A 21,438-nucleotide genomic window follows, 5' to 3' on the forward strand; every position below is an offset into this window, starting at 1 on the left:
TCAGCTCCATCTGTTGTATGCTAGGTATTCACTCGTGTCATCTGTAAATAATGACAGTTTATCTCCTCCTTTCCAATATTTATACTTCTTACTCTTGTCTAATTAATTAGCTCCTATGTTGAAAATAATGTTAATTAATACTTGATAATTGGCATCTTTGTTGCTGGCTTTCAGCATTTCTTTATTATTCACATGACTCTTAATTTCGTTATATATCATGTGTTAAATGTCTGTCTACTTCTATTTTACAGTTTATTGAGGGGTTAGGATTATGTTATTTTTTTTCTGATTGTGTGTGTGTGTGTGTCTGTGTCTGTGTGTGTGAGTGTGTGAGAGATTTATAGCTGTGGTCGTAGGATTTTGCTCCTTTGTTCTATGGTAAATTATAATAAATTTACAAATAATTAGCTGTGTTGGCAATCCTGGGATGTACCTTACCTTCTTGAACTGTTTCCCCTCACCACTCCAGTGTTTCCTGATATTTAGAATTTGTTTTTCAGTATTCATAAGTGAGATCAATGGGGTTTTTTTTGTTATGTTTTGTTTTTAATGTGTTGTCTTAGTCCAGTGGTGGTATCAATGTTCTTTAGCTTCAGAAATAAATTTGGGACATTTCTTTTTCTATGTCCTGAAGTAGTTTAGTGAGTATTGTATTGAATGTTTTTAGTGACTTGTCCTTTTTTCTCCTCGAAGGAAGACAGGGCCATGTTAGTTCTTTGAGAATGTTCTCAAGTTCTTTGATAACTATTAGTTTCTTTTGGATTCCTGCCACTTGTGAGTCAAATTTTAGTAATATATATTTTGCCATAAAATTACCCATTTCATCTAAATTTTAAATTTTTATTGAGTTTTCAAAGTACTCTCACATATTTTGATTTCTTGTGGATCTGTAGTTACTTCATTTCTAATGGATATATATACGGTTTTCCTTTTCTCTTGATTATGACAGCCAGTTGTTCATCAATTAAGTTTTTTGTATTTGATCAAAAAATCAACTCTTACGATGTTTATTACTACTATTTTTTATTTTCTGATTCATTAATTTATGTTTTCATCTTTTTGGGGGGTGTTCTCATTGCTGACTTCTGGAATTGAATGCATACTTTGCTTCTTTTAATTCCTTACTGTTTATTTTTATTTATTTATTTATTTTTAAATTCCTTACTGTTTAGTTTTGTAAACCTTTAAGGGTTTGAAGTTTTCTGGGAGCACAGTTGTAGGGTTTTGCAGAATTGCATAGTTTTTGATCTGTAGCATTTCCATTATGTTAGTTTATAAAGAATATACCATTTTTGTTCTCTCTGAGATTTCCTCTTTGATTCAAGAGGATGTCTGCTAAATTTTATTTTTCTGTTTTCCTTTTCAGTTTTTATTGTCTTGTGGTCATTTGGGGAGATATTTCTTTTCTTTTTTCTTTTTTTTTTAGAGGTGGGGGAGGGACAGAGGGATAGGAAGAGAGAATCCCACGCAGGCCATCTTTGCCCAGTAGAGCCCAATGTGGGGCTCTATCTCGTCGTCCTGAGATTATGACCTAAGCCAAAACCAAGGGTCTGACACCTAACCGACAAAGCCACCCAGGTGCCCCTAATGACATATTTCTGATTTTTCAATTTACTGATATTTTCATTGTGGCCTAATATATTGTCACATTTGGTAACTATACCATAAGTTCTTGAAAAGCAGATATATTTTCACTTTTTAAAGTACAGAATCCATATATCTAGTAGATAAAGTAATAATGTAATTAAATCTGCTATATTCTTCATTTTCGTTTATTTTTGTGGGCTGAAAGAGATATTTTAATATTCCATTTTGTGTATAAAGATTTTTTAAGATTTATTTATTTTGGAGAAAGAAAGAGTGGGGAGAGAGCACGAGTGGGAGAGGCAGAGGGAGAGAAAGAGAGAATTTCAAGTGAACTCTGTGCTTAGTGTGGAGCCTGTCTCGGGGTTCAGTCTCATGACCCTGAAATCATGACCCCAGAGGAAACCAAGAGTTAGATGCTTAACCAGCTGCGCCACCCAGGCATCCCTGTGTGTAAAGATTTTTGTCATTTTTATTTTCTTTGTGGATTATACCTTATGTAATATGCCCCTTTTTATTTGTGTGACCATTTTTCTTGAATGTATCACTGTCTTGTTATGGTTACACTAGCTGTCTTGTTCTTGTTAGCATATTCCTCTCTTCATTCTTTTCTGTTTGAGGATTTTTCCTGAAGCAATTAGGATTGGTGTTTGTCAGTTAATTGGAAACCTTCACTGAAGTATGGACTCATGTATTTTTAAACATTTCATTTTTAATTGAATCAAGTAAATATGTACTCTTTCATTAATATCCATATATAGGACCAGTGTCTTCTTTAAATATCCGTTGACTGAATTCTGTCAGTCTGAATTATGTAAAATCTGCCCTTAAATAATGTATTATATGCGATTTCCAATTTGGCATTTCTTTTAAGTAGAAGTTAATCATATTTGCAAAACAATCTTTGTACAAAGGCCTAGATTTTTTTTTTTAAAGCACTGTTTTCCTAGGCTTTTAGAGTGGTTTTGTTTACACTTAATTCCATGAAAATTTTTTTAGCCATCTGCATTTATTTAGTGTTTACAAATCAATTATTTTTGTAGGAAGAACTTAAAAAAATACTTATTTGTTTGTATGCTTATAACATACAGTAACTTTAAATTCAGAAAAGTTTGGATGAGCATCAGTCATACCCAGGAGGTATTTTATGTAATGGGGATATAACCAGTGACCAAGACTGATAACATTCTTGATCTCAAGTAGAATACGAGTAAATATGATTCACCTGGTAGAATAGGATAATCGCAGGAATGCTGAAGAAGAGGATAGTTCGATAGTGGCTGAGAAAGATTTTATGGTATTTTGAAGCTCTCTGAGACCATTGGTTTTAGTGTGTTTCCATATATGATGGGATTTTTAAAACCAGACCTGAAACTTTTTTCTAATAGTTTAGTTTATCCCAGTCATATTTATTGGCATAACAAACATTGGAACCTAAATTCTGTCATATTTCATGTAGTATTGGCCATTGCCCTGATTTTCTTTTTTATTATATGGTCTACTTTCCCTCTTTTCTCCTCCCTTTCTGGAAGGATTTTATTATCTGTTCTTTATTTTTCCTTTTTTATAATGGTAATGGCAAGTATTGTACTGACAGATTCAGGAACAATGGAGGAGAATCCAAGGAACTGAAATGGAAGGGCATGAACCGTGGTTTGCCAAGAAACTGGCAGCCTGTAGGGCAGAGAGACAATAGTGAAACTCCTTATCTTGCTAACTTCTTATACGGATGCCTTGCTTACCTCAAAGTCTTTCTCTTTGTTCTTTTAAACTGTCTTCACAGATAGTTTAAGCTGGTAGTTCTAAGTATGGTCTGTGGATCCCCTTTGAGAATGAGGCTAAAACATTATTTGCCATTCTCTGAAGGTGAAAAAACAATGGTGGATAAAATTGGTGGTGCCCTCCCATGACCATGGCAGTGGCACCCCCTGTGATGGTTTGAACTTTCATAGCAGTCTCCTGTTCTTTGCCTCGAAGCCCTTGTAGTAAAAAGAAAATCACAGTTACCTTTAAGAATATTATTGAGGAAGCTGTAAAAAATTGTTACATTTATTAAATCTTGGCCCTGGGTACACATCTTTTCAAAATCCTTATGATGAAATGCAGATGTGTAGAGCATTCTTTCTACCACAGACTAACGGAAGAAGGGTGTCCTGGGGGAAGCGCTCGTGCTGTTGTTGGAGATGCTGAAATATAGTACTTTTTCATGAAACACCACTTTTACCTGAAATAACTGTTGACAGGGGCACCTGGCTGGCTTAGTGGGTAGAGCATGTGACTCTTGATCTTGGGGTCATGAGTTCAAGCCCCACATTGGGCAAAGAACTTCCTTAAAAAAAAACCTAAATAAATTAACAAATAAAAGAACCATTGACAAACTATGGTTTTTCAGCTTTGGGTCTTTAGTAGATACAGTCTCATAAATTCACTGACAGGATTGGTGTCAATGATAAATCCAAGCTTTCAAGCAAAAATTAGAATTGTGGAGAACTTGTGTCTCCCACTATTAAAGTATACTGCTTTCCAGTGCTTAGACTTTCCTGATGGGATCAGTCAGTGGTGATATTAACAAATGGGATTTTTTGATACTGTATAATGAAATCACTAATATGATATAAAATCATACATACATGGAAGATGGATTCAAAATACAAGCTTAGACCAATGGATTTGAATGTAATAGAGTAAAGAAGTTATCGAAAGGGTTTCAGATTTCCCAGTGCAACTAACTTTTTAAGAAACTATCACTTGTTGATTTTTGGTATAATATCACAGGAAAGAATATCCACGGTTATATGAAAAGATGACTAAAGAAAATATTTCTCCCTTTCCCAGCTTTATATCTGTAGGAGGTTGGATTTTCTAATTACACTTTAACTGAAACAACATATTGTAACAGATTGAATGCAGTTGGAAACATGAGAGTCCAGCTGTCTTAAGTCAGACAGAAAAACGATTTACAGTAATGTAAAACAGTGCCACTTCTCACTGAATTTTTATTGTTTGGGTAAATATATTTATTTTTCAGGAAAATGTTATTTATGTTAACATGTAATGAGTATATTGTCACTGAAAAATGAATAAATATTTTAAAATCTCAGTTTTAATTTCTAGCAGGATAAGTTTCAGTAGATAAAACCCACATAGACAGAGCTTTTGGTGGTTAAGTCATGTGTAAGCAGATGAAGAGGCCCCCAGAGCAGAAGGCTGGGGACCTCTGACTGAGCAGCAGGACGACTGCATGGCAGCCTGTCACGGGCGAGAATGGGAGCCGCGGTGTGGTGTGGCAGCCGCGTTTGGATTCCACATCTGCTATTTCCTCGTGACAATTACTTAACTTTTTTGGGCAAGTTTTAATCTCTCTGAAACCTGGTTTCCTCCCTTGTAAACTGACAATAATAAAGCTGTTTTATTTGTTGAATGTTAAGTAGTTGATGTTGTATTTTAAATGTTTTCATTAGGTGTTTTAATGTCAAGCATGACTATCTCCAATCATTCCTTAAATAGAGGCTGGGAAATTGTTTGAAGACATTATCTTTTGCCTGTATGAATAAAGTATTCATGTCCAAAACCTTTTCCCTTGAACCTTTTTACACATTTTCAAGTATATGTGTAAACTTAAAATTTTACAATTAGAAAAGCAGTAAAACTAATTCAGAACATTTACTTAGGCATGATGAGACAGATGGTAATCCTATAAAAAGACGGCATATATTTTTGGAAATGCAAACAGAAAAACAGATACTCTTAAAACTTCCAGAGTGATCTTTGCCTAGAAAATGAAGGGAAGAGATAAAAGTCCATATGGCCTAATAGAACTTTTTATAGTTTTTTAATGTCTAGGATTGATTTTTGTTTATTTAATGTTAATGTTGAGTTGCATATGGATTGGTAGTTGAAAAAGGAATAATTATCAAGTAGATAATTACCAAGTACTTTTATTCTATTTGTCAGTCTCGTTTTCTCTGAAGTGGTTGCAGTAATGGGAAGCAGAGCCATCTGAACCCTAAGTTTAGTGGGGTTAATTTAAACGTGAATACATATTACCAGTTCTGCTGCTGGGGCAGTTGTAACACCCTGTTGCCTCTCACTGTGGAACAGTGTTCTCCTTCCATTTCACTGCTGTGTTCACTCAGCACATTTTTATTGAGTGCCTTTTTTGGGCCAGGTATGCACTAGGTGCTGGGGATAAAGTAAAAAAAAAAAAAAAACTGACGTGGTCTTTGCTTTCATGTAGAGTATAGATAGTCTGCTGGGGTGATAGTCATTAATCACATAGTTAATACAGACAGATCTGAGTACACATCTCAGATGAAAATCCTGGGCAGGAGAGGTATTCAGTATTCTGAGGTCCTGTAATTGGGGGATTTCACCTACTCAGGAAGAGCAGAGCGTGGTTCCTTGAGGAATTGATGGATAAGCTGAGGTGTGAAGGAATTAGTGGGAGAGGAAAATGAAAAAAACATTTCAAATCAAAGGGGCAGTGTGTTAAAGGTTCTGTGTTAAGTGAGAATATGGTGAATACGAATGCTTTCAGTGTGATTGGAGCAGAAATCAAGTAAAGAACGGCCACAGCATGTTAAGGAGTTTAGTAACTATCGATAATAATGGCAAATTATGGCTTGAGGTAGGGAGTGTGGGAGGTGAAGGTGGGCGGGTATCTGATCACCATACCTGATTAGGTTTGGTGTCTAAACTTGATTTACTTATAATTACTGAGCACCTCCTACACCCTTGGTATGGTTCTAGACTCTTGGGAGGCATCAGTGGATAATGCAGAGTTAAAATCCTTGCTTTTGTGAAGCTTATGTTCTTTAGCGTCTGGAGGGGGAGAAGGACAATGTAATACACGAGAAATGTTATTGTATGCTAGAAAAAAAGTAACACGACGCGGTAAGAGGGTTTGTATTGCAGTTCACACGCCTGGTCAGGGCAGGTCTCACAGAGAAGGTGACAGCTGAGCAAAGACTTGAAGGAAGTGAGGGGTTAGCTATGTGGCATTTGCAGCAGCACCAGTGCCCTAAATGGCAGCATGTTCGTGATATTGTCAGAGCATCAGGTGGAGGAGGGGGCGATGTGAGAATGGGAGAGTCACATTCTGTAGGGCCTTACGAGTGTAAAGACTTGTGCTTTTTACTGAGGCAAATGGAAAGCATTTGGGGTTTTACTTTTCTGCCAGGTTGTCGATTAGATTCCAGAAAGAGCAGAATGTGTTTGGACAGATTAGGGTATATTGCCTCCATATAGGATGCCCCGATCCTCCAGTGTACTCTTTCTTGTTCAGGCCTGTTTTCCACATCATGTTCTGGTGCTTTCTTCAGCTTCTGTACCTACTTTTCAAAGCTTAACCTAATAATGGGTCTCTAAAGCTTAAGCTTACAGTATGTGGCGTGTCCTCAAGATATTTTCCACCCAACCCCAGCATGAATCTGTATATATTTCTATTGTATTATCTGTGTCTGCACACCTACACCTGCACACGCACATGTACACATTTCTAACGTCACGACTAGACCCAGAAGGGTTTGCAGCCCTAAGTGTTTGCTGTCAGAGATTGTGTTTCAACCAATTAACAATTTTTAATTGAAGTTGAATGTTAAAGTCACTAAAATTATATCACAAAGTGGGGCATTATCAAGAATGCCTTGTAAATGGAAATTAGATATCAATAAAACCTTTGCATGCAGTTGATTCATGTTTGACTCTCTCCAGTGTTCATATGTTGAACCTGCAATTCTCAAACCATCCACTGTTGAAAAATTGAAGAGGAGTCTGGTCTACCAGGGGAACTTGGATAGTCCTCTCCTAGAGCTACAAGTGGTTTTTATGAAGAAACTGTTGGTCTGTTTTTTGGGTAAGGTAATTGGAGACTCCTGGGTTTTGTTTTTGATTTTGTTTTTGCCATCCAAATTACAGTCGTGTGGGTTTGTATATGTTTGTATGTTGAAGAGGATGATATGTGGGCTCAAAACTGGGAAGTGCATATTTAAGCTAGAACATGTTGATATTTGAAACCTTTTTGTTCTTCTTTTTAAAAAAGATTTATTTATTTTTAGAGAGAGAGAGAGAGAGGGCGTGTGCGCACACAGTGGGGGGAGGGACATGGGGAGGGGGAGAGAGAATCTCAAGCAGACTTCCCGCAGAGTGCGAGCCCCATCTGAGGCTCAGTTTTATAACCCTAGGATCATGACCTGAGCCTCAAAATCAGGAGTTAGGCCCTTAACCAACTGAGCTATCCAGGTGCCCCGGAAACCTTTTCATTCTGAATGCACTTAGACCCAAATACCTTGATGTGCTGTCTTATGCCCCACTCCTCTTCACACCAAACAACGCTTGAGGCACAGCTGGCTTCTGTGTTTGCATCTGCAGTTCCCACCTCGGCCCATGAGCTTGGCCTTGCCTCAATCCACCTCAACCTTCCTTTGCATGACTGGCCTTGGCCTAAATATTGGCTTGTCAGAGAGACCTTGGAGGGTTCTTCGGTGTTTATGGACTCTAGAGTAGGAACCCCCCGGTATTCTCTGCATCCTTTTCCTTCATGCTATCTATCACAGTTGCTATTTCTCATGTCTTCCTTGGTTTGTTTCCTGTCTGTGCTGCCCAGACAGCCTCTCCCCAAATAGTGACCACCGTGATGGCACGAGCCACTGGGCTATGTTACTTACTACCAGGGGCTGTTCTTCTTTCCACTTACAAGGTTTTCTCTGAAGACAGACTTTTTTTGTGGGTCAAGACTCCTTTGAGGATATGATGATAATGATGAAAAGAACAAGGACAAAATGTTTGGTCTGAGTTCAGGGGCTTCTCAGAGCCCTAAGACCTGCTTGTGGATTTTACCCACACCCTAACATCAGGCAGTCAGGTGCAGCCGGGAAGCAAAGTTAGGAATCACCATATACCCTCCCCTGTCTCTTTGTTTACAGTCTAGTTTGACTGACAGCTTTTAATTGTTGGTCATGTTTAAAGTTTACTGCTTAAGGATACTATATCAGACTGTCTCTGTCCAGCCTTTTCCTTCCATTTCTTTGACCTGTCTTGGAGCTCACAGATGTCATCTCTCAGTTTTGTATCAAACAGCTTAACTTCTCTTGGATCTGATAGAGTATCTTACACATGGAGAGGGGAAAGGACCCTAGAGAGCTTTATGAAAAGTAGCTTACTACAGAAAGGAAGTCTGTAGTACCTACTGTAAGATTCAGATACTTTGTATGACTTTTATTTCCTGATGATAGCATAATTCATATATCTAATGCCATGGATGCTCTATTTTTCACCCATGCTCAACTTTTCAAAAGCAAAAAAAAATTTATTTTTAGATGTACTTCTGTAACTATGTGGAAGTAAGTAATGGGGGGTTGGCATTTAATATTTTTACTTCTTTCTCTTGACTAGTGTTTATTTGGTAGAATTTCTTCAGTAGACTTTACATGCCTGAACATGGAACACGTGCCATGTGAAAGTATGGGAATAGATTCTGTGTGGTAGAATGTGTCTGCTGATTGGCAGGTGTTTTTCCACGTGGCCTTTTTAGATGGAATTGCCAGTCCTGCATCATTTGTGATAATAACTTTTGATTTTGTAGAAGATCGATTGCTCCATTTTAATAAGAGGAGATTTAGCCAGTTTTGTACAGTGTGATTTCCCTCTCCCATCATTCCTATCATTTACTTAATAGTCAAGGAATATTTATTTGGTGTCAAAGAATTTAAGCAATATATATTAAATATGTAATGGTAGTTCCTGGTTGGGAATATAAAAATGAATGAGACATGATCTCTATCTTCAAAAGCTACAGTCTGGGGAATGAGATATGAATAGGATGCCAGCAATTCTGGGTCACTGTGTGACATACTATTAAATAAATGCAGGTTGAATATTTGGAGTTCAGAGAAGGGAGAAAGAACAGGGTGATCAGAGCAGATTTCAGGAAGAAGAATATTTTTTTCAGGAATTCTCTGGAAGGTGGATTAGGAAAAAGAATGTTTATTGGGAGGAGGGAATACTATAAGCGGGCACAGAAACAGGAAAGCAAAAGCCTTTGTTATTAAGATTGAAACTGAACTAACATTTTACACCATTCCTGGAAAATTAAGTGGGCTTGACCCTATGGGTCAGTCTGTAGGTTGATTTACATATTTGGGTTTGAGAGATGTTGGAGTGACAGTCTAGACAGACCATATATATAAGCCATTCTGGATGTTGATCCCTTGATCTAGTTCATCAGAAATTTGCTGATTTTCAGTAAGTTTGCAACATCCCTGTTACTGGGGCTGAACATGTTTGTTTTGTCTCATGTTTGCATCCTTTAGTTTTTTATTTTATAGCTATTAATAATTAAGTTTTCTTAATCTGTGTGAATTGATGCCCAGTTCTTTTATGAACAAAATTGGATTTGTTGTGCTAGTGAGCCAGATGATTATCCCTAACAAAGGAGGTTTTATTAGTCTTCAGGTCACCGTTTCAGCCTGTTAAAAGACAAATAAATGCAATTCTATTGCTATGAAGAATTGTATTTAAAAGTTCTTTCTGGGTGCACCTGGGTGGCTCAGTCATTAGGCATCTGCCTTCAGCCTAGGTCCTGACCCCAGGGGTCCTGGGATTGAGCCCTGCGTCAGGCTCCCTGCTCAGTGGGGACTCTGCTTCTCCCTCTCCCTGTGCCTGCTGCTCCCCCCTGCTTATGCTTGCCCTCCCTTTGTCAAGTAGATAAATAAAATCTTTAGAAAAAAGAAAGTTCTTAGCATTATCTCCTCCAGGCCCATCCATGTTGCTGCAAATGTTGTGAAATCGTTCTTTTTGGTGGCTGAGTAATATTCCATTGTATATATGGACCACATCTTCTTAATCCAGTCATCTGTTGAAGGGCATCTCGGCTCCTTCCACAATTTAGCTATTATGGACAATGCTGCTATGAACATTGGGGTGCATATGGCCCTTCTTTTCACTATGTCTGTATCTTTGGGGTAAATACCCAGTAGTGCAATGGCTGGATCATAGGGTAGCTCAGTTTTTAAGTTTTTAAGGGACCTCCGCACTGTTTTCCAAAGTGGCTGTACCAACTTGCATTCCCACCAACAGTGTAAGAGGGATCGCCTTTCTTCACATCCTCTCCAACATTTGTTGTTTCCTGCCTTGTCAATTTTTGCCATTGTAACTGGCGTAAGGTGGTATCTCAGTGTGGTTTTGATTTGAATTTCCCTGATGGCTAATGATTTTGAACATTTTTTCATGTGTCTTAGCCATTTGTATGTCTTCATTGGAAAAGTGTCTGTTCATATCTTCTGCCCATTTTTTATTTGATTATTTGTTTCTTGTGTATTGAGTTTGAGAAGTTCTTTGTAGATCTTGGATACTAATCTTTTATCTGTAGTGTCATTTGCAAATATCTTCTCCCATTCTGTGGGCCCTCTTAGTTTTTTTGACTGTTTCCTTGTCTGTGCAGAAGCTTTTTATCTTGATGAAGTCCCACAAGTTCATTTTCTCTTTTGTTTCTCTTGCCTTTGAAGATGTGTCATGAAAAAGGTTGCTTTGGCCGATGTCGTAGAGGTTGCTGCCTATGTTCTCCTCTAGAATTTTGATGGATTCCTGTCTCACATCGAGGTCTTTCATCCATTTGGAGTTTATCTTTGTGTATGGTGTGAGAGAGTGGTCAAGTTTCATTCTTTTGGGTAGAGCTAATGCTAAGTGAAATAAGTCAAGCAGAGAAAGACAATTATCATATGGTTTCACTCATTTATGGAACATAAGAAATAGGAAGATCGGTAGGAGAAGAAAGGGAAGAATGAAGGGGGGTAAACAGAAGGGGGAATGAACCATGAGAGACCGTGGACTCTGGGAAACAAACTGAGGGCTTCAGAGGGGAGGGCGGTGGGGAACTGGGATAGGCCAGTGATGGGTATTAAGGAGGGCACGTATTACATGGTTCACTGGGTATTATACACAAGTAATGAATCATGGAACATTACATAAAAAACTAGGGATGTACTGTATGGTGTCTAACATAACATAATAAAAAATCATTATAAAAAAGAACTCTCTGGTTAAGAGAAGTAAATGGACCTTTCGGTATACTTAGGTTGTCCTGGTTTTCTTAGCTTCACAAAAGAATTTGACAGATGAGATCTCAGTCCCTTTGAACTGAAGTTTCATTATTTTTTTTTTTAGTTTTTATTTTTAATTTTTTTTTTAAAGATTTTATTTATTTGAGAGAGTAAGAGAACAAGCGAACAAGCAGGGGGAGTGGCAGGCAGAGGGAGAGGGAGAACTAGATTCCCCGCAGAACAGGGAGCCCAACACAGGGCTCGATCCCAGGACCCTGAGATCATGACCAGAGCCAAAGGCAGCAGCTCAACCAAATGAGCCACTCAGGCGCCCCTAAGTTTTCATTTTTTCAAGTAATCTCCACACCCAACTCAAACTCATGACCCCAAGATCAAGAGTCATATGCTTTTCTGACTGAGCCAGTTGGATGCCCCTGAGGTTTTATTCTTTATCCTTTTTGTGCCTTGTTTAAGACATTTTATTCCTGTCTCAAAGTCTTAAAGTCATTTTATGTTTTGTTCTAACTAAAATGAGGTTTTCACTATTAGATTTTTTAAAAGATTATTTATTTATTTGAGAGAGAGAGATAGCACACAAGCAGAGAGATCTGTAGAAGGAGAGGGAGAAGGAGAAGCAGGCTCCCCACTGAGCTGGGAGCCCCACATGGGGCTTGATCCCAGGACCCTGGGATCATGACCTGAGCCAAAGGCAGGTGCTTAACTGACTGAGCCACCTGGGCGCCCCTCACTGTTTGATTTTTAATCTACTTCTAATTTATTTTCACTGCTGGTGTGAGGTATGGAATCCAGTGGTCTCATTTTTCCAGATGTGTAACCAGTTGTCTTTGTGGTGAGGACTAAATTGTGTCCTTTGCCATTGGTTTGCTTTCTGTCATGTGTTAGGTTTCCATGTATGCATGGCCTTGCTCCCTGCTTCTGTGTGTGATAGTGTTTTGTTGTTTGCAAAGATTTCTGCAAATATTTCCATGGCACACGCCTGTGTAGTATTACAGAATTATTTTATGTTACTCTGGAGTAGTAATTATTTGCAGCAGAATGTATAACTGACTTTCAGGCATTTTTAAAACTTCATACTGTCATGGAGGATGTGCACATGCAATGTACAGATTTTCATGAAAATACTTTTGCCTTCCTAAAATATTTCTTTAGAAAGGCAAGTTGATATGATAATGAGTACAGAAACATTAAGTATGGTAGGTTCTGTGACCTCAGTGGTTGACGACTCCCAGAGCAGTGGTGTAGTTTGTTGTTGGGGTGTGTGGGGTGCCACAGTTAGGGCTCAGGGCTTGCTCATCACAAACCCATGGATTGGGCTCGTGTGATGCAAACGCGTTATTACTGATTTTTACCAGAAAGCCACTTTGTTCATTTTTACTTACTATTTATTATTTCCATGACACGCAAGATATTGGCTCCTTTCTATTGATTTTTTTTCCTTGTTGACCTTTTAAAATTTCACTGTAATTTTACACATATTGTTATTCCCAAATGAACAGCTTATTTTGCTTTACTTGCATTTCATATCAGCCTCTTTCCAATGGCAGGTCGTAGTGCAGTTTAATCATATATCAACAAAATCTCTAAATTCCGCTGTGTGGCGGTGTTATATTTGCACATGTACCTATCACAACCACAGTGTGTGGATTGTTATTCTTGTGGGAAGAGATTACGTACTGGAATCTGTCTTTGGCTACAAAATCTACACTGTCTACTCAGAAGGAATGACTTGCCAACTAAAGTATATTGTCATTATATTCTTCATTTCATGTTTATGAATGGCCATATTTTTGTCAAGCAAATTAAAATTTTTAATAACTTAAATATTATATGTTTATGCTGAGGTGGAAGATAATGGTACTTGGCTAGTGAGTTCATCTAATATACAACGTAATATAATGTTTAAAAAGTAACTGGTGCTCCTAGTACTTATATGCATTTTATTTTTTACAACTTGCTCAAAAACACAGTGCGTGACAGTAAGACTTTTTAAAATTGCTTTTTCCTCTATGGAGATGATATTGCTGATCCCCTGATAGATTGTCTGATCTGAGTGGTTTTATTAAAAATGATTTCATGCAGATTCTGTATGCACAGTAACCAAATCCTATCTGTAAAGTAAATGTTTGTAAGGTATCTCTCCCCTCAGTTCCCACCGTGTTATCATCAGTATATTGCTAGTAGGTTTGTCTTGTAATTTGTCCATTCATACATCTCTCTGTGCTACTGGATTATGAGGCCATAGACGATTTATTAATCTGCATATGACTGTATAGTGCTGGGTATGTAGCAGGGACTTAGGAAATGCACAGTGAATTCATGAATGTCATCAAGCTTAGAGTTATAGTCTTTTGCCAAGAAACAGAGTGGTCCTAAACTGATGGGTGGGGAGATTGGAATCTTGCTCTTAGTTTTATTAGCATTTTGCTCAAGTCAAGCTAATCTTCTTGTTAGGGCGTTATACTTTGATGGTTGCAGAGACTGCAGAGCTTGGACAGAGAGGAAATAAAACATTATGTGTAGTGTAAACAGAATGTCTTTGCAAAGCAGTTACTACTGGTATCAGTATTACCTCTGGGGCCAAAATGTTTCCCTATAAAATGACATTCAGAAAGTCTTTACAGAATTAAAATCCTATCTTTTCAATGATGGAATGTTGTACAAGATAGTTTAGAAAATATATTTTTGGATACAGAAGTAAACATTTGCCAGAGGAAATTACAAAAAAAAAAAAAAAAAGAAGAAGAAGAAGAAATAATCATTCTGGAAATATGCTTCACAGTCTTCAAGACAGACCCACACTTAGACCTGCCTGGCTTTCCTGGGTTGTGCCCCAGAGGTGAGCGTGTCTCAGGCTGCGCGAGGCACCGGAGCTTGAAACGGAAGCGCCTTTTTCTCAGGGAACTCACAGGCATAAAGGGACATTGCTAGACTTTTTCCAGGTCATCCCAGATGATGGGATTCTTTTTATGTATTTTTACAGATGTTTAAATATTTGAAAGTGTGTATAAACTGTGGAGGAATCAGCCAGACTTGTTATTCTGCCAGTTTGACTGTGTGTGTGCTGTTGGTGACACAGGCTGGCGGCTGGGGAGGCGGGAGACAGTGCGAGCCGGTGCAGAGGCTGAGCGTCAGTCTAGCAGAGTCGTGTTAGGGAAGACAGGAACACCTAGTCAAAAGCAAGGTGCAGAAAGGAAAGAGGAAATGAGGGTTTGTTCTTCAGGCATTATGAGATGTTTGTCAGACGCTGACCACGCAGTGACCACGCAGTGGACTGTGAGCTGTTCCTGCAGAAAGCACCCCTGCGCTAACGGAGCTGACCTTGTTGCCAGCACACTCATGTGTCCTTGTTCAGATGCTAAAGGATTCAAACTGAGTAAAATAAAACTTCTGTGAAAATATTTTCTAATGTGACTTTTTTTTTTTAATTTTATGTTTTATTTTTTAGAGAATGGCTCCAAAGGGTATATGAAGCTGGAAAAGTACATAGATGCAGCATTGCAGCCTGTCCAGATGTGTGAGGAGAGTATTCCAGAGAGAAAGTGATCCTCTTGGAGTAGGTAACTAGTCATAATGAAGAAAATCAGTCTTAAAACCTTCCGAAAATCTTTCAACTTGAATAAAAGTAAAGAAGAAACGGATTTCATGGTAGTACAGCAACCGTCACTTGCCAGCGATTTTGGAAAAGATGATTCCTTATTTGGTAGCTGCTATGGTAAAGATATGGCCAGCTGTGATATCAACAACGAAGACGAAAAAGGTGGAAAAAGTCGGTCAAAAAGTGAAAGCCTAATGGGTACGTTGAAACGACGGCTGTCTGCGAAACAGAAGCAGAAAGGCAAGGGCGGCACAGCCTCCGGGAGCACTGCTGACGAGGACACCTTCTCCTCCTCCTCTGCACCCCTGGTCTTCAAGGATGTGCGCGCTCAGAGGCCCATCAGGTCCACGTCGCTCCGCAGCCATCACTACAGTCCCACGCCATGGCCTCTGCGACCTACAAACTCGGAGGAGACGTGCATCAAAATGGAGGTGAGAGTCAAAGCCTTGGTTCACTCTTCCAGTCCGAGCCCAGCCCTGAATGGTGTTCGGAAGGATTTTCACGACCTTCAGTCTGAAACCGTGTGCCAGGAACAGAGTAATTCACTCAAGAGTTCGGAGTCTCAGAATGGAGACTTGCATCTTCACCTTGATGATCATGTGCCTGTAGTTATCGGACTTATGCCTCAGGACTACATTCAGTATACTGTGCCTTTAGATGAGGGGATGTACCCTTTGGAAGGATCGCGTAGCTATTGTCTGGACAGTTCTTCTCCCATGGAAGTCTCTGCGGTCCCTCCGCAAGTGGGAGGGAGCTCCTTCGCCGAAGAAGAGAATCAGGTAGACCAGGACCTAGTGGTGGCCCCGGAGATCTTTGTGGATCAGGCGGTGAATGGCTTGTTGATTGGCACCACAGGCGTCATGCTGCAGAGCCCCAGAGCGAGTCATGACGATGCCCCCCCACTCTCACCGTTGCTACCTCCAATGCAGACCAATCAAATCCAAAGGAACTTCAGTGGGCTCACCGGCACAGATGCCCACGTGGCTGAAAGTATGCGCTGTCATTTGAATTTTGATCCTAATTCTGCCCCTGGGGTTGCAAGAGTATATGACTCAGTGCAGAGTAGTGGTCCCATGGTTGTGACAAGCCTTACAGAGGAGCTGAAAAAACTCGCGAAACAAGGATGGTACTGGGGACCCATCACACGCTGGGAGGCAGAAGGGAAGTTAGCAAATGTGCCAGATGGCTCTTTTCTTGTTCGGGATAGTTCTGATGACCGTTACCTTTTGAGCTTGAGCTTTCGCTCCCATGGCAAAACACTTCACACGAGAATTGAACACTCCAATGGTAGATTTAGCTTTTATGAACAGCCGGATGTGGAAGGACATACATCTATAGTTGATCTAATTGAGCATTCAATCAGGGACTCTGAAAATGGAGCTTTTTGTTACTCAAGATCTCGGTTGCCTGGATCTGCAACTTACCCAGTCAGACTGACCAATCCCGTATCACGGTTCATGCAGGTGCGTTCTTTGCAGTACCTGTGTCGTTTTGTTATACGTCAGTACACCAGAATAGACTTGATTCAGAAACTGCCTTTGCCAAACAAAATGAAGGATTACTTACAGGAGAAGCACTACTGAAAGATTATGAGAACCCTGCATCTTGCACTTTGGGAATAAGAAAAAGAGATTGAGATACAGTTTACAAACTTTCATTGCTATCAAAATCTTTTGCTGCCATACTATTTCAGTTTTATGTGTAAAAGTAATCAGTTTGTTGAGGGGTGGGGAAGTGTCAGCAAGGTGTCTTGGGTTTATTTTGGTTCTTTAAAAAGGGAAGTCTTGAGGTTTTGGAAGTGTGAATTATCTTTCATAAATGTGCAGAATAATCACAATGTGAATTATCAGATTCTCCTTAACCAACCCCCCCCAAGTCCTTTGCTGCTATCCACTGTGATTTTTATGCATTAAAAGCACATTTCATGTGTATTCAGCCCTAAGTAAAGTTGAATGAAACTTACAGAATGAATATTGTTATGTCTCTTTAAATGGCCCGTTTTCAAAGATCGTGTTGAGTAAACATACCCGTGTGACAAAACGCAGAATTTACACATACGCTGAAAATGATTTTTAATCTCGTACTTCAGAAAGATTTATTTAGAACTACGATTTGACATAATTTTGGGTATTGGAATGCAGATCTGCCACATATCTTTTACAACACTTATTTCTAAGTTGTTTTTGAGGTTGTGCTGTTTTTTGGTTGTGAAAAGTAGAATTTTTCTTTTGCATTCATTTTCATCTGGTGGTTTGTCTATTTTAATAAATGGCCTTACGTGAAAAAAAATCATAAAGAAGTGTATACCACCAACTTAGAAATTGTTGCCTTTTCTGTCTTAAAGCTCTGGTACAAATTGGAATAACAGAAAAAGACCTATGAGACTAGAACTGTTACTCAAGAGAGACTAGATGATCATAGTTTCCTGTGATAGTAACTTTGTTGTGTGAATTATACTTTCCTTTGGTAAAGTGTTTTATCTGTGATTTCTTTAGCTTAGTCAACATTTTCTTTGGGTGAACTTGACGTAGAACTGATTTTCATAAAAGGACTAGATTCTCTTGCAACATTTACGTTTATATAAAGTTTTAAATTGATTTGAATAGAAGACATTGTTTTAGAGTTGGATTTATATTCTTTTACATAGTCACTATTAAGATGTGCTAGATTTGACCCTTCCTTCTCTCCACCAAAAAAAACAAAAACCTGATGACTTTAGTTGAAAAATTGTGGAAATTGTGGAGCATCCTGTGAGAAGAATATTAAAACCACATCAGATATATGGAAGTCTTGTTGCCTACCGTATATACTGCCATTTACAAATAGGTTTTTTGTTTTGTTTTAAATTTAGCTAAATCTTAAGTAAATTGGCAGGCATCATTGGCTGTTCTATCTCTGATTCAGTTGCTTGGTTTGGGGGACAGAGAGGAGTATGTTATCCCCAGTACTTTCGTTATTTTGAAATTCAGTGTTTCTTCGCTTCAGTGGGTGTTTTGGAAACACCCCATCTAGAAAATGTTTCCATCTCAGATGAAACATATAATTTAAGACATTTCTTCCTTTGCCACTCAGTTTTCCTATCTCTTACCCCTCAATTAAAAGTAAGAGTAAAGGTCTTAGGTCACCCTTAATGGCTTTGTCATTCAGACATACCAGTATCCTTGTTTTTTTGTTGCTGTTGCTGTTGTTGTTTTTGTTTCTGTTTTTTAGGGTCAGAACTGAGAAATACCAAGAAAAGGCACAATAATATCGTGTTATGGTATTTTGACTTAAAGGGGGAAAGGTACTTCATTTTGGTGGAATGTTGATTGTACCTTGTCACAAAGACTCCTCTTTCATTTTCTGATATGTTTTCACCTAATAAGATGGAATATGGAGTATACTGTAATAATATAATTTAAGTGTTCACTATAAGCTATTTGGATTAAGAACTATTACAGAGTTGTAAACTTATCAAATTAATGCAAGACATTTAAACTATTTTTTTGCAAAACTATTTATTTTTAAACAATTTAAAATATATTTAGGGTGAGTTAAAAGTCCCTGTGCATCTATATTAGATGGCAGGTATTGTCACAGAGTCACTGTGTATTAATAATAAATGTTGAAATGGCTTCTCCGTGTTTTTAGAAGCATTTACATGTACTCTTTGTGAGATCATGGTGCACAGAGGTCTTTGGACTGCCCTGAACCCTGTCTTCGCATGTGGGCATAGCCTGTTCCCCACGTTTTCCTCATGATATCATGTGTTCAAGATCCAGCTGTTTAGTTTCAAGTTAAGATTGTTCTGATTTTCATCTAATTGTTTTTAAAATTGTATTTTGTGTTTTATGGAGGGCAAGTCTTGATGCTGTTCTAATTCAGAAAGCCAGTTTTTTATGTGCTTTTGTATATTCATAATATAAAATACTTCAAGGTGAAATGCCCTATTCTAATCCAGTTTGAAATTGCTAGGGTCTGATAGTATATCAATAAAAATAAAAGTATTTCCCAAGAAATTATTTACAAACAAAGGAGTACTGCGATATTTTCTGCTTTTGTGTAGAGAGAACCATTTGGCGTAGGCAGCACAGCGTAACATGAAAGACTGGCTTTATAGGATACTAAAATAAAATAGTCTTTAAAAATGGAAAGGGGAAAAGAGATAAATCTCCATCCTGTAGTTTGGTCTAGATACCATTGGGGTAAATTTCTGGATTCTGCTGAATGGCAGTTTGGATGGAGTGGGCACAACCTGTAAGTGATTTTTAAATACGTGCTTCTAACACGTCTGAACTCTAGGCAAGAAAGAGAAAACAGGGAAGCTGTATCCTTTTGCCATAGTAAATGAATCAGAGTCTTTTTTTAAAAATCAAACATTACATCACAAAACACGATGGAGGCCAGAAGCTAATTCTAGGCTTATCAGGACACTATTAGGCATTTTTACAAATAATAAGAAAGCATAGAAAGTACTTGAAAAATATCTCACTCTTTCTCTTTCTAAGGAAAACTGTTCTCTTTCTACTTGGTGCAATAATCTAAAAATCTAGAAGGTCAAAAACATATCACAGGAAATGATCATAGAACTAAAAATAGTTTTTAAGGAAACCGGCTACAAGGGCAACCATCTTGCTGTTGAAGAAAATCATGTGCCAAAAGGCTAAATCATTGGCATATAGGAAATAAAGATAAAGTATATATTGTAATTTCTGAGCCAGTATTACTGAAAAAGGATAAAAATTACTAAAATCTTAAATAGATTATATGCCGTGTCCCTGCTAGTGCTACAAATCTAGATATCTTAACAACGCTTTCAGAAATGCCAATTTTAATCATTGTACATTTCACATTATATATGAGAGATAATTTGCTTCATGAATGATTCAACGTAATATATATTAAATCTTAATGGCTTGTCATCGAATGTGAAGTCTTAATTTGAAAATGAAGTCACACTACCAGCAATAGACAGTTTTGTTGAAAAACTCTAATAAGGAACAATTGCCAGTTCCATAAATAACTAAAATTCCAAAATAAAGTATTGGTACGTTAGTAATCAAAGATTTGGTTTCTTTTGCTACTTTTTAAAATCCTATTAAGAGGGTTTTTTTTTTAATAAACATTCTTTTTATTGATCAGTCATATCATGGTGAATGTGTAGTTGCTGTTTCTGAAAAGTGATCCTAACTCTACATCCAGAGATGATGAAAAATTCTTATAGAATTTTGTAATAAGTATACATGTTGGGTTAAATTTTATAGTTGTTGGAGTGCCATGAAATTAATACTTGCAATCCAGATTGCTGTAGTTTACACTTTTTCTGTATGTTTCAAATCAGGTGTGTACCATTTGTACTGAGAACACCACAGAATGAATTATCCAAAGTCCATTGATTTTAATATGTGTTTTGGTTTGTAAACAAATTATAGTAATTTCTTGCACATTTTTGGAAATTAATTGTATAAGAATTTATGTATCTGCTTCTAGATACAGTGTGTAAATAAAAATTTCGTTCACAAGATCTGCCTTGTGGTCTATTTAATAACCTGGATAACAGAGTCTGATTTTAATTAAATCAGATTAACTAGATCGTTACTGGATGCGCCATAAACTGGGCAGAGACTGGAGGGTAGGGACCAGCAAATTTAGTAAAAAAAAAAAAAGGGGGGGGGGAAGTGAAATAGTGTTGCTCACAGGAGACACGAAGTGAATGAAGATTCAGCTAATGTTACTACTGCCCTAAAAGCCTTCAACATAGAGGCGGGAGTGAGCTGGTAGAACATCTACTAGACCAAGACTACTTAAAATGAGCGTAGTAAACTTCACTGGAAGAAGGTTGTGCTGAAACATCTTTTAAAAATTTTTGATTCTTGTTTTCTTTTGCATGACTTGTCTTGCTAATGGGTGATGTATGCCAGTTGCTCTGTTCCCACTCTCCCTCCCCTGAAGCCTTCTCCCCGAAGTCCATGGCTCCGTAATGCCTGGGCCTGACACTGGCAGAGAACACAGTCCTAGTGGCATCTGAGTAAGTATCCATTTCTGAGCACAGTGACTTTGCACCCAAACTGCCGGGGTTACACTTTTTGTCTTCAACTGCATTTTTCCTACTTAGGACCAGGCAGCTTTGCCATCTCCTCTAAGGAGTTAGTAGAAGGTCCTCTTGGGAAAGGCTCCGTTAGATTGTAAAAGCCAAAGAGGTTGACCAGAGCAGGGTCTATA

The 21,438-nt window shown here is 38.2% G+C and overlaps 1 protein-coding gene across 4 annotated transcripts in view; it reads left to right on the plus strand.

Moving 5' to 3' along the window:
- Positions 1 to 20,756, plus strand: part of SOCS6 (suppressor of cytokine signaling 6) — a 38,388-nt gene extending 17,632 nt beyond the window's left edge. For all 4 annotated transcript variants that reach the window (XM_034642295.1, XM_034642294.1, XM_011220630.3 and 1 more), the window contains one exon: positions 15,088 to 20,756. In XM_034642295.1, the coding sequence (XP_034498186.1) occupies positions 15,213 to 16,820 (1,608 nt within the window). In that variant the 5' untranslated portion in view covers positions 15,088 to 15,212 and the 3' untranslated portion in view covers positions 16,821 to 20,756. The remainder of the gene's footprint in view (positions 1 to 15,087) is intronic.
- Positions 20,757 to 21,438: the final 682 nt, after the last annotated feature.

This window comes from Ailuropoda melanoleuca, chromosome 14 (assembly GCF_002007445.2).
Source record: "Ailuropoda melanoleuca isolate Jingjing chromosome 14, ASM200744v2, whole genome shotgun sequence".
NCBI lineage: Eukaryota > Metazoa > Chordata > Mammalia > Carnivora > Ursidae > Ailuropoda > Ailuropoda melanoleuca.